The 16,911-nt window shown below is 40.0% G+C and overlaps 1 protein-coding gene across 1 annotated transcript in view; it reads left to right on the forward strand.

The window, feature by feature from the left end:
• Positions 1 to 13,200, forward strand: part of Mal2 (mal, T cell differentiation protein 2) — a 31,972-nt gene extending 18,772 nt beyond the window's left edge. The window contains exons 3-4 of the mRNA XM_052747813.1: positions 8,654 to 8,809; positions 11,035 to 13,200. Of these exons, the coding sequence (XP_052603773.1) occupies positions 8,654 to 8,809; positions 11,035 to 11,106 (228 nt within the window). The 3' untranslated portion in view covers positions 11,107 to 13,200. The remainder of the gene's footprint in view (positions 1 to 8,653; positions 8,810 to 11,034) is intronic.
• The last annotated feature ends 3,711 nt before the right edge of the window (positions 13,201 to 16,911 follow it).

Here is a 16,911-nt window from a genome sequence, read left to right on the forward strand (position 1 = left end):
GGATTTCATATCATGCAACAAATGAGTTGCATTATAATTGAACAATAGAACAGATGTCTTTGGAACTGACTCACTGGTGTCTTAAAAATTTCCATTCATTTCTTCTTCTGATGGTTAAATGGGTTTAGTCATACCTTAGTAATAGGGGCATTGATTGCAGGACATACCCTCAAACCTGGAGTACTAGCATCTATAGATTCTCAAGTCGTATATGTTTGAATATATGTAAGTAGATATATTTAATTAAATATGCAGATTTAATTTCCATATTACCTACATGCATTGTACTATACAGTTTAAGTCATTTTCAGGTTACTTAGAACACATAAAACAATGTAAATGCTGTGCTCATAGTCTGGTTTTTTTTTAAAGACTTATCCATCTTATTTTATGTGTGAGTGTCTTAACTGCATTGTGTGTCTGTGTACTACTGTGTGCATTCCTGGTGTTCCTAGAGGTCAGAAGATGGTTAAGAACCATGATGTAGGTGCTGGGAATCGAACCCAGGTCCTCTGCCAGAGCAACAAGTGCTCTTAACCACTGAGCCATCTCTCCAGTCTCTGCACATAGTTTTTGTACTGTATTGTTTGGAAAAGTGAAGACAAGAGAAGAACATATGTACATGTTTAGTACAGACACATTTTTTCCTGAATATTTTCAATGCGTGATTGATTGAATTCACACACAGGGACTGACAGACACAGAAGGGCAGAGTAGGGACTGACAGACACAGAGGGCAGACTAGGGACTAACAGACACAGGGCAGACACAGGAGGGTGGACTAGGAAATGTACAAACGTAGATGAAGGAGGACTGTCCAAGTTTTTCAGAAAACAAGTATAGCTCCATATTGTTTTCCTAATGTTTTGAAAGAGAATTTTGATAATCAGTTCTTCTCCAAAATGAATTAAAACAGTGAGTCTTGAAGGTAAATTGACAACACAGTATTAAACTTGATGTTTACAATAAGATACCATTCACTGCGACTGACTGACCATATTTTCCCATGTGTTGTATAGAGACTCACTTCAAAGCCAGTGGTCATCCTTCATTATCTGGGACAAATTAGAAAAGGCCAGTGGGGATGATTACAATCTATGGTGGACAGGGCTGTATCGACGCTCATAAGGAACCCCCTTCAGGTTCTGAATTATACTTGGGTGTTTTGAAACTTAAGTAGACTGTCATTTGATCTTTATATATTCCTCTTGAGTAAATAGCAACTTTAGGACAAACGTTAAAGGGAAATGTTTTATTCACAAAGCATAAGGAGAGCTATAATTACAAATGTTTACAGCGGTAATAATAAGTGCCTGACCAGATGCCGTTAAAGAATAATGGGGACAATGAGTTTCATCATGCCTAGCTTTGTGTCTGGGTTATAATCACCAAGCAACCATCTTTCTAATTCCTTCAAGACACTGAGGCTTGTAATTCAGAACTTTGATGTTCTGGTTCTAGGAGGTTGCAGAGATAGTGTCTTCCTGCATTTTCCCTAATTTCAATATTTGTTACTCCACCATGTGATAAAGATCCAAGGTCCCCAATTAGAATATTCATCTCCTCTTTCTGAATGCCTGGCTTTCTCATAAGAAGGTCTGCCCAAGGAATCAGTTGATCCCCAAAGTTATCAAAGGAAAGCAGGTCTTTAAATATCAGACTCAAAGATGTTCTGAGGTGAGTTTGTCCCACTCTGCCCATACTGGTACTTCAGGATTCTTTATAGTCACAGCCCATGTTGCTGGCTCTTGCGAAGAGCTGTATCACACACCTCCAAACCCTTCTGCTAGGACTCCTGAATCTCCCAATTGATTGCCTAACAACTGAAGTGTTCAATCCTGCAGCATCCAGTATTCTTTCTAATTGATTGATATATGTACGTTTTAAATGCTTAAATACTTTTTGGATGTCATTCCTGGTCTTGTGAGACAGATTCTATACTGTATCCCACGCTCCCCCAACCCCTGCTTGTAGTGAATCGTGTTTTTGGTACTAAAATGACCTTATTGGTTTTCCCAACTTTGCATCTCCCCCCACCCCGCTGCTTGTAGCATTATGTGTGATGATCAAACAATAAGCCATAAGTGTTCTCGTTCTTTTCTTTGTACCACTATATCAAAGTGACTGTTGGAAGGCAGGGCCTAAGGGTGCGAATCCGTAACTCAGCACTCCGTAGCATGAGGCAGGAAGGACTCAAGTCCAAGGCCACTTTGGGCTAACAAAGTAAGACCCTGTCTCCAAAAAAAAAAAAAAAAAAAAAGAGACCTTTCATGATTTGTCCCATAGATTATCTGGGAAGATCATCCTGTGTCATTTGTCCATTTGTCAGTTAAGGAAAAGAAATAGGCACAGGCTGAGGAAGTGCTTAGAAACAAAAGTGTCTCAAATTTGTAGATGTTTTAATATTTGAAATATTTGCACAAAATTTACTACTCAAAATCTTTCAACATTTGGAACATTTCAGATGTCATAGTTTCAAGTTAATGTTGTCTACCATGGAATAGCTGTACACAGCATGTGATATTGTGGTTGCCATGGCACAGGTTCATTACATGGTGGGCAGACCTCCCAAGAGCCAGCTCCTTCCTGCCGTCATAGAGTTTAGTAAATGCTGTTTAGGTTTAGAATAGATTTCCTTTTTTTTTTTTTTTTTTTTTTTTTTTGGTTTTTCGAGACAGGGTTTCTCTGTGTAGCTTTGCGCCTTTCCTGGAACTCGCTTTGGAGACCAGGCTGGCCTCGAACTCACAGAGATCCGCCTGGCTCTGCCTCCCGAGTGCTGGGATTAAAGGCATGCACCACCACCGCCCGATTTCCTTTCCTTGTTTTATAAGGCTTTCTTCATGTGGATCCATGTTCTGATCGTGTACCTAGCTTGACGTGGGTTGTAAGGCTCCCTGGGCACTCCCAGGCCAGGATAGTTTTTGAGTCATGCACATCATGGAGTTATCCTCAGATTGGTACAAGTTCTAATTGTTGCATTCTGGAATTGTTAGACATTAACTGCTAAAAGAAAAAAAAAGACTAATTTTTCCCCTGTGAATAATTTAATGCTACCCCTGTGCTCCGATTGAGAGAAATAGGAGTATATTTTAGAAATAATATACTCTCTACAAGTATTTGTTGTAGAATACTAGTGTTGACAGTTTTTTTTTCATTTTTTCCATATTCATTGTATGTGCACACGGTATGGATGTATGGACACGTGTGGGTCCACATGCATATATGTGCCTATGCCTGTGAACCCAAGGTTGATGCCAGGAATCATCCTCGATAACTCTTCCACATTATTCTTTGAGGCAGGGTCTCATTCATACCAGGGCTCACTGACTGAAAGGCAGGTCTGGGTGCCAGCTTGCTCTACGAATCCCTAGACATCCACCTTCTGGAACTGGGATTATGGGTGGGGCCACCACACCCAACTGGCATTTAAGTAGGATCTTGGGAACCCAAACACTTGTTCTTTTGCTTACCCAGCAAGCTCTTCAAACTCCTAAGCCATTTCCCCAGCACTTTTTCTAGTTTTTATTAATTGTGATCAAATCCACATTCATAGTACAAGATACGTTTGAAATTTTTTCACAGGCTTCCTACATGGGGTATAATTGATATGATGAAAATGTTGAATACAGTACTGTTTCTCCATTATAATCTGAAGAAAGGCGAGAACCTTGTTGAATTTGTGTGGTGCTGGAGATTGACCCTCAGGCCTTCTGCATGCTAGGCAAACTTTCCATCCCTAAGTTACATCTCCAGCCCTTTTTCACTCCTCCTCCTGAGGCGGGGCCTTGCTTGCCCAGGCAAGCATTGAACCCGCTTTTGCCTCTGCCTCCCAAGCGGTTAGGATCACAGGGCTGTACCACCTGCCCCAATAGGAAGTCGGTTTTGATTTTGAAATAGCTATGGGGGTGTGGCTTTCTCCTTTCCCCATATGTAAGAATAACACCACTTTGGTATAACTTTAAGGAAGAAATACTATATTTATGCCCCTTGCTTTTTAGAGTAAATATGCTAAGGAAGAATACTGCTTAGAAGAAATAGACTTTTAAATCTCATCCAATTAAATAAGTCTGCCTTTACTTTCCACGAGTCTAGTGGCCATACATTTAACCAGATTCCTGCTATGAGCATCACTTAATAATTTAAATGTCCTGAGCTATATTCCGTGCCACTTTGACGCAGATTGTTTTTCCTCCTTTGAGACAGTCTCACTACATATAGAGAGAGCAGACTGTAGCCCAAATTGGTGATCCGCCTTGCTCAGCCTCTGGGTGCTGGTTAGAGTGTGCACTACCAGTACTAAAGCTCAAGCTTTAGTGGCTGTCTTCGCTTCTCTGTGCTGCCGTATAACCAGGGTTATAACCATATATAAAACCATATATATAACCACATATATAACCAGGTCTCCCCATCAGTGGTACAATGGTTTTCTTTTCTTTCCTCTCCTTCTTTCTTCTTTTCTTCCTTCCTTCCTCCCTTCCTCCCTCCCTTCCTTTCTTCCTCCCTTTCTTCCTTTTGCTCTCCTTCCTCCCTCCCTTTCTCCCTCCATCCATCCCCTGCCTTTCTCTCGCTTTCCTTTCTTCCTTTCTTTCTTTCATCCTCCTTCCTTCCTTCCTCCTTCCTTCCTTCCTTCCTTCCTTCTTTCCTTCCTTCCTTCCTTCCTATTCAGTGAATGTTCAGTCATGAGCGAAAGAGTGGAGCACTGGTTCAAGATTAGAATTTTGAAAATGGTTGTGTGGGTTGAAAAAAAATTCCAAGCAATGTTTGAGGTTGGAGTTGTCTGATAAAAATGTGGAGAGGCAGAGCTCTGGGTGTGTCAGTGCTGGCAGGATGTGTTAGGAGAAAGAGCATGTGAAGAGGACTCAGAACAGGACTGGACCTACCTTGATGAAGCACTGTCAAGGATGGTGGTTTAAAAGGTAGTCCCCAACCAAGGCAGCAGCATTGCATGGACTCCTGTCAGAAATAGTCTCAGCCGACCCTCCCCATACTGCTGACTCCAAAGCTGGGGGATGGAGCTTATTCGTCTGTGCTTGAGCAAGTTCTTTACATGGTTCTGCTGCATTCCAGAATTTGAGAACCTCCAGTGCAGGGCAAGTGTTCCAAACCATGAGTGAGCCTGCGGAAGACCTTTCCTGTGGCTCCCATGTATAATTGGAATTGGAATAACACAACCAGGGTGGCCAGTGTCAACGTGTAGCTCTCTAGTCGTCAGGATGCACTGGCCTGTGCATAATGATCAAGAAGTAGCAACATCAAAAAAACTGAAGTAATCTCAAATAACAGGCTCTAAGAAGGATCAAGAAAAGGAGATTTTGTTGTTGTTGGTTGGTTGGCTTTTTTGCTGGTTTTTTGGTTTTGTTTGTTTGTTTTATTTTTTGGGTTTTTCATTGTGGGTGTGTGTGTGTGTGTGTGTGTGTGTGTGTGTGTGTGTGTGTGTGTGTGTCTTTTATGGGGAGGAAAGAAGAAAGACCTGTATTAGATAATGCAGAAGGAGGTAAACTAAATAAGCCAAGTCTCATATGTGTTGTGGTGTTGGCCAAGTCCATGAGAAGCTCCACAGCGCAGCCTGCCTACTGAGATCCTGTGTTGGGCACAGTGACTAGGCCCAGTCCAAATGTACTGCGACTCCCTGAGAACCACCCAAGAAGAATGTGTCTCTGGCTCAGACACATAAATATGTCCCAAGTCAATTGAAACCCAAGAAACAAAGTCCCCTAAGAACCAAAGTCCAATCACAGGAACTGAGAGCATGGGGTCGTGCAAAAGACAAGCATTAATTTCCAACGATTGTAAGTCCTAGCACTCAACTTTATCCTTGCCTTTCTGTGTGAAAGGTGCCAGGGGTATGTGTAGCTATGTATGCATGTTCATGTCTTTGCACATGTCTGTAGGGCCTTGGGTGTTTTGGAGACAGAATCCTTCACTGGGATCTGGAACTCATCTAGACTAGCTGTTCATCAAACTCCAGGGATCTGCTGTCTGTGTCCACCTCCCCATTGGTGAGATTAAAACAGCATGCCACCATTCCAGGCTTTTTAACATGAGAGTCAGGGTTAGAATTCAAGTTCTCAGGTTTGTGTGGCAAGGACTTTACTGACTGAGCTGTCTTCCCAGCCCCTAGCTTGGCCTTTTAAGATAAAATAAAACATTTCTGAGAATCTTTAGTAAATGAAATGAGTGGCTAATCAATCTCAATAGACTTTCTCAATTTTTACAGCTATTAATAATTAATAACCCAATCAGATACATTTAATTCATGAATACACTGACGTTCCAATTTGGATATTGATCTTTGTCAGTGAACATTTATTGAGTAACCACATGACCCCATGTATCTGAGCATTGGTTATGGCTTAGAGATGTGGTCAGTAACTATGTGGCTCAATTAGCAATGACAGGTGTTTCAGAAAAGCATTTTTACATTATACCTTACGTGTCTCACCCTGGTTAAATTTGACCTAGAAGAACAGTGTGGGCATAATAAGAACAATTCTATGAACAACACTATTGAATGGTCATTTACTGAGGCAGTACAACACTCCCTTTTGTAATTTTGTTAGTAATACTATTTGAGAGGGGGAAAGTAGACTTTGAAGAGATCTCTCAAACACTGTTGGTAGGAATATAAATTAGTACCATTACTGTGGAATATGGTATGAAATCTCCTCTAAAACTTAACAATAAAAATACCATATGAGCCATGAATCTCACTATGTGTATACCCAAAGATAATGAGATCAGTGTTTCAGAGAGCTGCCTGAGCCCACATGTTCTTTGCAGAATTATTTATACTAGCCATCATATGGAACCAGCTTTCATCTTCATCAGTCTGTAGTGGGTAGAATGTAGTGTGTATACCCAATGCTATTTGGCTTTTTAGAAATGGAGAAAATCCTTTATTTATGGTCAGAAGTATTTAGAGTCAGATAGGTGGACATGGAGGTTTTGTTATATGAATGAGCTGGACACCACAATATAATGACATACACAATATAATTTCATCTATAGGTGTAAGTGAAAAAGATGAACTCACGGAAGTAGAGAGCAAAGTGGTCGTTATAAGGGTTGTTGGAGAGAGGGGGTTGGAAAGGCATTTGCCAAAGAGTGTATCCCAGCAAGAAAGTGTACCTCCAAAGGCTCTGTAGTATAGACTCTAGTTAAAGGCAATGTGTACTGGAAAATTGATGAGTAGCTTTTGATTGCTCTCACCATTAAAAAGGTGAGTATGTGAAAAAATACATTTGTTAAGTAGTTCAACTTAGCTATTTCATAATGTATGCATATTTAAAAACATATACACAATAAATAGATAATTTCAAATTGTCAGTTAAGATTATTCATAATTTTAACTTTTTTAATGAAACAAAGTTGACTTTGGAAGCAGAGAAGCATGGTGCTGACCTTACTCCCAAAAGTTAACCTTTGTGTGAAAAGAAAGACAAAATTTTGTTTGTAAAGCAGATAACAAATGATAACTGATAACTGTAAGGATGAGAAGTTATGCAGACTAAGTCACTGCAATGTGGCAGCTGTAAATACAAAATAGCATGTGGATGATATACCAATTCAAGTGAAACTGGATTATGAAAGATTATGCTTCACATTAATCCCAGGAATGCACAAAATAACCTAAACAATTACTGTTTTTCAGAACTATATTTTCTTTGTTTTTAATGAAATGTAAGGTTGTATGCCATTGAATTCTATCACTAAGTCTATCTTGCAGAATACAGGATAATATGTAATTATAGTTGTAATAGAAAATACTAAAAATAAAATATGTATTAATTATATGAAATTCTTAAAAGGATATAACTTAAATATAATTTTACTTGAACTTTAAAGATGGCGTTTACCTTAGTTTTAAATTTAAAGACCTTTTATCTTATTTTAATTAATATTGATATCTCTGTATATTAATCTAAAGTGATATATTTTATTATAAAACTCAATATACAAGAAAGTTTGCTATTGAACCAAATAAAATAGATCAGCCAATATTTTTTTAATTTGTTTATTTTATGTGCATTGGTGTTTTTGCCATGGGTGTCGGGTCCCCTGAATCTGACATTACAGACAGTTGTGAGCTGCCATGTGGGTGCTGGGAATTGAACCCTGGTCCTCTGAAAGAACAGTCAGTGCTCTTAACCTCTGAGCCATCTATCCAGCCCCAGCTGATATTTTTTGTTCTTTGAGAGTTTGCAGCTTCTCATATGGCATGTTTTGGTCATAGTCACCCAAGCACCCACTCTGTAGCTCCTTTTATTTTTGGTTTTTTGAGACAGGGTTTCTCTACATAGCCTTTGGAGGGCTCCTTTTTTAAAACATGCTTCAAGATCAGCTTGTGTCCCACAAATGTTTTTGAACATGTGGTCTTCCTTTGGTGCATGCTCAACTTATCCCTCCCTCTCCCAGCAGCTAACAGTTGGCGTCCCTCCACAGTTAGGGGTGGGCTCATTTAGATTCTAATGGCCTGGATTTGCTAAAGCACTCAAAATCAACAACGAATCTACTTAAGACAATTTGATTACACGTTCTGAGCTTTCCTACCTAAAACTTCAATTGAAAATAAAAAACAGGAAAACATCTTACAATTCTTACCTACAAATGCCTTTTTTTTTTTTTTTTTTTTTTTTTTTTTTGCCTCTTTCAGGATTTTGTCTACCACTTTGTAGTGTTTGTCTTCTACTTTGGAGCCTTCTTACTGGAAGCTGCAGCCACCTCCCTGCACGACCTGCAATGCAACACCACCATGATTGTGCATCCGCTCCTGGATGATAACCAGTACAACATCAACGTGGCCGCCACAGTAAGTGCTCCCTGAGGAAAGCGCTGTCCTTCCATGGCCAAGCATCCGGGAGAGTCCTCGGGCAGCAGTACTCTTATAATAGTGGCCTTTAGAATTAAACATGTAAGCCAGGCAGTGCCGATGCACACCTTCCATCCCAGCACTCAGGAGGCAGAGGCAGGTGGAGCTCTGTGAGTTTGAGGCCAGCTTGGTCTACAGAGATAGTTATGGGACAACCAAAGCTACACAGAGAAATCCTACCTCGAAAAACAAACAAAAAAATTAAACGTGTAATAGCTATTTATCTGTCCAGTGATCCTATGTGCAAAGTACTGTCATCCCCTGCATTGTATGGTGTGACTCAACTGCAACCCAAAGATGTTGACATTCTCTGAGATGATAATGAGTCGACAGTACTTGACTTTGTAAGAATTCACTGATGTCTTCTCCCTTTCTGAATTTTCAGACCCAGTAAGGGAGGTCTGTTTCTAGCCTTGCTCTTTTCTCCTTTGTACCCATTTTTAATTGGGTTTATTGGTTGCATATTTACCTTGGGCCTGCCATGTAGAAGGGAGTTTTGGGGAGTGGGGCTGACATGAATAAGTTTCAATTATTATTTTTGGGGTCAGTGTCAGTGAATGGGAAGACAAATTCACCAGCCATTATAACAGATGGGATACAGGAGGAAGCCTTCCATGGGGACTTTAAACCATTTTTCCTCTTTCCTTCATACACTGTAGTGAACTCGACACTTTGTATTGAATAATGCAAAAAAAATACTGTTTTTTTCTTTTCGTTGATAATTTTTAAAACTATCACGAAATGAAATTGCTTTCTGAAATGAAATGTCTTGATTGATATTTAATAGTTTTAATGCATTAGTGAACCTAGTGTCTTTTCCTCTTTAGCCCTTACCCCCTAAAGGGCCCAACTTTTAGAGTTCTCTGGAGTGTTCTTTTCTGGACGTGCCTCTTCTGGAGACCTGTCTCTTCCTCCCTCTGCTAGAGTGCAGCCGCCTCCATGTGTGGACCAATGCTTCCAGTCTTTTGTGACATTCCATTTTATCCACCCACTCTGGTCCAGTCAGGACTCTAGCTCCTGAGTTCTCAGCAGCTAAACTTGATCTGTCATTCATGGGTGACACTGGGTTAAAACTCTGGCTTTTCCTTTTCACTCCGTATAGTTGAGAATGAGGGACTTTCCTTCTCACTGATAATTGCTTCTCCTAAAGCAATTATTCTCACTCAGAGGACATTGTCTACATTAGAAATCCATTACAGAGACAAGCAGAATGGGAAGGGTTAATTAACTGTGACAAATTCCTGTGGCGGGATCTGCCCCCCTTTCTCAGGTGGCAGTTTTCTGGTTAAGAGTCTCTACCCGAGCCGGGCGGTGGTGGCGCACGCCTTTAATCCCAGCACTCGGGAGGCAGAGCCAGGCGGATCTCTGTGAGTTCGAGGCCAGCCTGGACTACCAAGTGAGTTCCAGGAAAGGCGCAAAGCTACACAGAGAAACCCTGTCTCGAAAAACCAAAAAAAAAAAAAAAAAAAAAAAAAAAAAAAAAAAAGAGTCTCTACCCGAGATAGTGACATTTTATCATTCTGAAATGGATTGTCTTGTAATCTCCTTTCCATCACAAGCCTCTAAGTGTCACGTGAGAACAAGGTGGACTATTTGCTTATCCACACTAAGTGCAATGATGTATGCACAGTTGGGGTTAATGAAGCCCTCAGTGACACCGAGGAAGCAGCTCAGAGCAGGGCTTGGGCTTCTGTGCGAGGACTGGCCCCCACATGACAAAGAGCCAGACTCCTGATTCATTCCTGTGGGTTTTGTATACTGAGTTCGAAAACTCACAGAAATGATTGAATGTGTCTCCGGGGTTTGCTAGTGACTGTCTTCTTAGCTGTGAAACTATTGGATGATTAGATAACTCAGACTAAGTTTCTTAATACAGTGCCTGGGGTTTCAACAATACTTATCAAGTGAGCCTGATATGTGAGCAAATGATGTTAGGCTGACTGCAGATTTGAAAATTAAGGGCTGTAGGGTACAAAGGGAAGCTCAGTTCTATGAGGGGATAAAACAAAATCATCAAAACATAGATCAGTGTGAAATATTCTTCTGTATTGGAGCATCTTTAAGTCAGTTGGTGAGTGTTCATTCAGTGGTCTCTTTGGGATACATTTTCTAAAAGTCCATATTGTGAATCTGATAGCAGTTTTTTTTTCTTTTTCTTTTCTTAGGTTTTTACCTTTATGACGACAGCTTGTTATGGTTGCAGTTTGGGTCTGGCTTTGCGAAGATGGCGACCATAACACTCCTTGGAAACTGACAGTTGTGTGCTAGTTTCATTTGTCTGCTTTGTATGTCTGATCACTTGGGTACCATTTGTCCCAATATAACATTCCAAGCATCATTTGCTTTGTACAGGGAGAACCTAAGTGAAAGCTGTGGTTCATTACGTTGGTAGGGCTTTAATTTTATTCTGACATTAGAGAAGTATTCTTTCATTTTCATCTTTCTTTTCTTTTTTAAATACATTTCCCCTGCATATTCTTAAAATATACAGACACTGTTCACAGAACAATAGTATTCCTTTTGTTTCTTAAGTCACCAGAACCTTAATAATAGTAAATAACTAAAACAATATATCCCAAGCAAGCTTCTCATTCAATTCTATCTTTAATATAAAACAGAGAATGATACACATTTTTTTACAAAGGGTCAGTAGCACATATGTAGGGCATATGGTTTCTGTGGCAATTGTTCTATCCTGTAGTAACATAAAAGCAGCTATAGACGGCATGTAAATAAATGAGTATGTATATATCCTAATAAAGCTTTATTTACAAAAAGGGAGCAAGACTGGATTTGGTCCACAGACCACAATTCTGTCAACTACTGCTGTATATTGAACTAATCATGAAAGTTTATCAACCTCATTAGACAAGCCACATAATATATTTTATTTTGTTATGCAATAATCACATTGCCTTTTGTTAACAGTCCAATTCTTACCTTTGGAAGGGCATATAGCTTCTCAAGCAAACCCCAACAGAGCCTTGGGTGTAGAAAAAAATAAGGTATGAAATAAACTCCAAACTAATGATTTCCTAAGAGCTCAGCCAGATCTCACATGAGAGTGCTTAAGACAAGATCCCCAGAGGCAATTAATCACTACTGGAACTGGTATCTCGCACTGATGTCTTACTTTGGTTTATTTATGCCATGGAATGTGGATGTTTGCCCTGTGCATGAATATATAAATATTTATGTATGTAAAGCCTTACCAAATAGCTCTCTGAAGAGTTGAATTTTTACTTCTGATTGTTTTTGCATTATTTTCTGAGTTAAATTTGAGTAGAATGTTAACTATAACATAAAGCTATAGATTCTTACATGCTTTGATAATAGCCCAGATATCTATGTTGTATTTCCATTGATGTCAGACAAACAAAGTCAGTTTAACACAAAAGCTAGCTCTGGCTTAATAGTACAGAACACAATCCTAATCCACCTGTTGACATCATGGGCTTGGCAACATACCACAAGTGGCTTAAATAGAGAATAAATTAGAGCTAGGCCACAGTTCCCACCATATTCTCGTACAAGCTACTTGCCTGTTGCTTTAGTGGGGCTGCCTCTGGATAAGGAGGCTTGAGGATTGCTTTCTAGCTGACACATCACCTAAGAGTGCCATGCAGTTGGAGTATTGGATTCCATGGAACAGAGAGAAAAACGTGAATGAACAACATAATCAATGCTCAATAGCATAACCAGTGGCCAAGTGCTGTTTATCTAATACCCTCCTAGAAGAAGAAGATATTGGGGACTCGCTTTGTGATACAGCTAAAGAAGAGACATGTTTCTGTATGTAGCTTGAAGGAATCAGTCTCACAACCTTACAAGTCTTACCTCTTCTATAATGTCCTGCTTCCTTCGTTTTTTCCAGCTCCAGACCAGACACCAAAAACCTGTATTATGAATTATATATTACAAAGTCATAAATGTGCCATAAAGATATAATATATGTTGTACTTGGAATCACTAAAACGTAGTACACCAGAATTTAGTTGAGATTTTTTTCCCCAAGGTGTAACAGGCCATGCTTTGTGTGGTATTAACTTAAATGAATTCATTCAGATGTATCGGTACCTTTGTAAATGGATTGCTTCTAGATTAGTAAGACCCAAACCCAAAGCTCACTAACTGTGAACACTTAGATCTATAGATGGATTGCATTTTAGATTTGTGAGCTGACTGACAAGCACTTGAACAAAGACAATGGCGTTGAAGAATCTCTTTACATGTCTTAGCTGTAAAAAAACGAGAAAGTGTTGGTTGATCTTTAAAATCTGATAAATTTATTTTATAAGTGTTATGACTCTAATAAAGTGTTCATTTGATAATCTTGTGGGTCACTTTTTCTCTTTTGACATCCGTTAACTGTTTGGTAGAAACTAGATTGAAGTTCCAGACCCATGAATGAGCTGTGTTTCAGGTAGTTCTGTGTAAAAAGGAGTTTTTCAGAAAATGTCAGTAAATCTTTTTCTGGGGTGAACATGAGGAGATAAAACTTGGGGAAGTAACATTAGAGGGAAATTAAAATGAGAAGTGCACCCCACTTTATTAAGAAGGCATCTGGCCTGTGTGTCTATGTCAGGTGATGTTTTTGAAGCATTTAAAAAATATTATCCCACCTAATCCTTATCATAACTACTGGAAGACCTGGATACTGTTATTTTAAATATTAGGGAACTGAAACATTTAGGAAGACAACCAGGATCCTCCACTTATCATGAGAAAGCTAGGTTTAGAGCCTTGAAGTTTATCTCAAAAGTCTAAGCTCTTAATTTCTCTGTATGCCTCCATTCTTTCATGTTTTGACTTCCTTTCCCCTTAAAAAAGTATTTAGCAAAATGTTTAACCACAAAATCATATCCCCTCTTAGACTATTTTTGTCTTAAATAAGAAAATGGTTTTCACTAAACTAATTTAGGCCAACCTGGGGGATGGGGATGTAGCTCAGTTGGTAGAGTCTTTGCCTTGCATGCATAGCTCTGGTTTTGATGCCCAGAATCATAGACAACTCAATTTAAAACAGTCAAAGGATTTATATGAAACTACTCCAAAGCAGAGCCAAGAATGCCAGTCAACAAGTCACATGACTAGATGTCAGAATCTATAGCCATCAGTAATCAAACCAAAGCCACAATGAGATATCATTTGACAACAGTGGGATCAAGGACCACATTTTTTAAGGAAAGTGATTATATTGGAACCTCCTATATTACAGGTGAACTTATAAAATGCGAGTTACTGTAGAGTAAGGATTTGGGACGTTCTTCAAAACATTTGGAGGGTAAACAGAATTATAGTTCATGATAATCACTGAACCCCATCATTCAAATGCCCCATCCCATGTCTCAGGGCTCCACTAGGGCACTGAGTTTAGGGTTACATATTTTCTTTAGTAACACATACCATTTTTTAAGCATCAATAAACTTGTGGGATCTTGGATTTGTTTCCTACCTGTGTGGCTTTTGTACTCCAAAAGCCAGGATCCTCTTTACAAAACAGGCTGACACATTTGGTTTTCACGGTTGATCCTCAGTTTCCCATTATCCTTCTCTAGGACATCAATTAAACTGGTCACCAGCTTTGGTTTGTCACTCAGTGTATCCTTCCCTCTGTCCCTTCCAAGGTCTGGATCATGACACTCGTAGGAGTTCTCCCTCTCACGTCATTAGCATCTCTTACAATGGTTATATTTATCCAATAAGATATTTGAGCTTTTTAAATTTTATCTTGTCTCATTAATAATACCAAAAAAAATTAAGTGTGCTTACTGTTAACAGTCAGACCCACCCCTTGGGGTACTGGCCAATACACAGACAACACCTTGGCCAACTCAGTGCCCTGCCAGCATCATCCTACATAGCCCATTTGTGCATGCACTAAGCCCACTTTAAGAGGTGGGCTCCACCCATCTTTCTCTTTCTCTCTCTCTTTCTATCCCTATGAAGTCAAGTCTGCACCTTCTCTCTCCCTCCTTTCCCATCTCTTTCTCTTGTCTTCTCTTCCTCTTCTCTTTCTCTCCTTAGCCTCTGCCCATTTTCTCTCTCTTCCCTTCTCCTTTCCCTCACTTAATAAAACTCTCCACATGAGCACCATCTGCATGGTGTGAGTGACTTTCCACCATGCCCCTTGGCTCCACCCGCCAAGGCTGCCACTCCATTTTTAAAATAGAACGTTGGTGTCATGACTCGGGTTTGAACTGAGGTTGCTGCAGCCACAATGCAGAGTACTAACCACTATATGATCACAGCAAGCCAATACTAAGGTTAAAAAAATACATTTAGTCCTAATGACCTCTCTGTTCATTTTATCTCCTTCTAAAGTAAGGAAGCAATAAGCCTCAAATATTTTGGATTGGTATTGGCTTTATGTATGATGATAGAAATGCAGAGCTATATTTGATTCAACTCTGGTTTATAATATACTCTATATGTTAATAGAAATTTAAAGTTATAATGATCTATTCAGATTAACAAAAGCTAACTTAGAAATTTACACCCATGTCTTTGCCAAGTGTTCAACACCAAGCTTCTAGAGAATGTAAATAAATGATGGCATAGATTTGATTAAATCAGGTATTTCATAAACAAGATATATATATATATATATATATATATATATATATATATATATATATATATATACTATAATGGAGTTTCTGGTCCCCTGAGAGGGTCCTTTTCTCAGAATTGGGCCACACCCCAATTCACAAGCCCCTTTTCTTCATCTTATGAAAGCTGCTAACATTGAAGACCGTTAGGGAACACAAGTTGATAGTCATTCGTACCTAATAGACAGACAGTCCTCAGATGCTCAGAGATCTGCAGAATATGGCATTTAAAATGTTTAATTGAAAAGCTTTTTGTGATAGAGAGACACACCAGCTCCTGGCAGCACCCTTATTTCCTCCAAAGAAGATGGATGGGCACAGAAAAACCTCTACCCGTAACTTGCTCCAGAATGACAATGCCAGTCACTGAGCAAAACTGCCTTTTGCCTCGACTGCTGCCAGGGCCTTCTTCAGACCGTGAACAACAGGACTCTGGGGAATCCATTGCCTCATTTTTGCCCAGACAAGGTAGGCTGGTCCTCCCCACAAGTTCTTACCCCACAACTGTTAGATCTTCTGAGGCCTGGCAGCCAAAAACTGAGATCTCTGCCTTCATTGACTAGGGAGGACTCTGGGGTGGCTGTCTAGATAGCCAGCAAGTATGTCTCTGTCACTTTCAATCACTAATGCAGGTAAAATTTATCCTTCTCAGATCTCTGATGCTGTTTGGTGACTCTTCTGCTCATTTACTTATCCTTCTCAGATCTGATGATTTTTGATGGCCAGGGACCTTTAGATTTACCAATTAACAGCTCTCCCCCCACTCTCCACATTAGAGAAGGTATGGAAGCATCCCAGCCTTTTGCTATGACACCAAGATATGAATCTGTTCCAGTTGTTTTACAGACACTTGCAGGTTCCTGCACAGGTCCAGCCCTCCTGCCAGACTCCAAGTGCAGGATGTCCTCCAGATACATCAGCCCCTGTACCAGCTCTGAGGATGTTAACTGGGCAGATACTGGCAGGTTAGCTTCACCCACATGCCAACTCATAAAAACTCCATTATCCCCTAACTTGTTGACCCTTTTCGGGATGGATAGATGTGTTTCCCACCTCCAGAGACACAGCAGATGTGATGGCTCAGGTACTCCTGAAGAACACATCATCCCTCAACTTGGCATGCCCCAAGCTCCCGCAACTTCACCACTGGTATCACCTCTCCAGGCTCAAGTGGGCACCTACCCAGTAACTGGAACCTTGTATTCCAGGATGTCCCAATGAAGGGCATATCTGCTCTCATGCCTCACTCACTCACCCTTGCCTCTTCTGTACAACCAGGGTACTTCTGTGTTCCATTCTTTCTGGCAGTTATCACTTTCCCCATGATTAGCACCATTTGCAGGGCCACTGATGGAAATCTATTTTTTCTCCTAGCAATCTTCCTTCTCAGCTCCCTCAAGGAACAGGTGCCTGAGGTCTCCATGATGGCAG

Source organism: Peromyscus californicus, unplaced genomic scaffold (genome assembly GCF_007827085.1).
Source record: "Peromyscus californicus insignis strain IS unplaced genomic scaffold, ASM782708v3 Scaffold_20__1_contigs__length_68692818, whole genome shotgun sequence".
Taxonomy (NCBI): domain Eukaryota; kingdom Metazoa; phylum Chordata; class Mammalia; order Rodentia; family Cricetidae; genus Peromyscus; species Peromyscus californicus.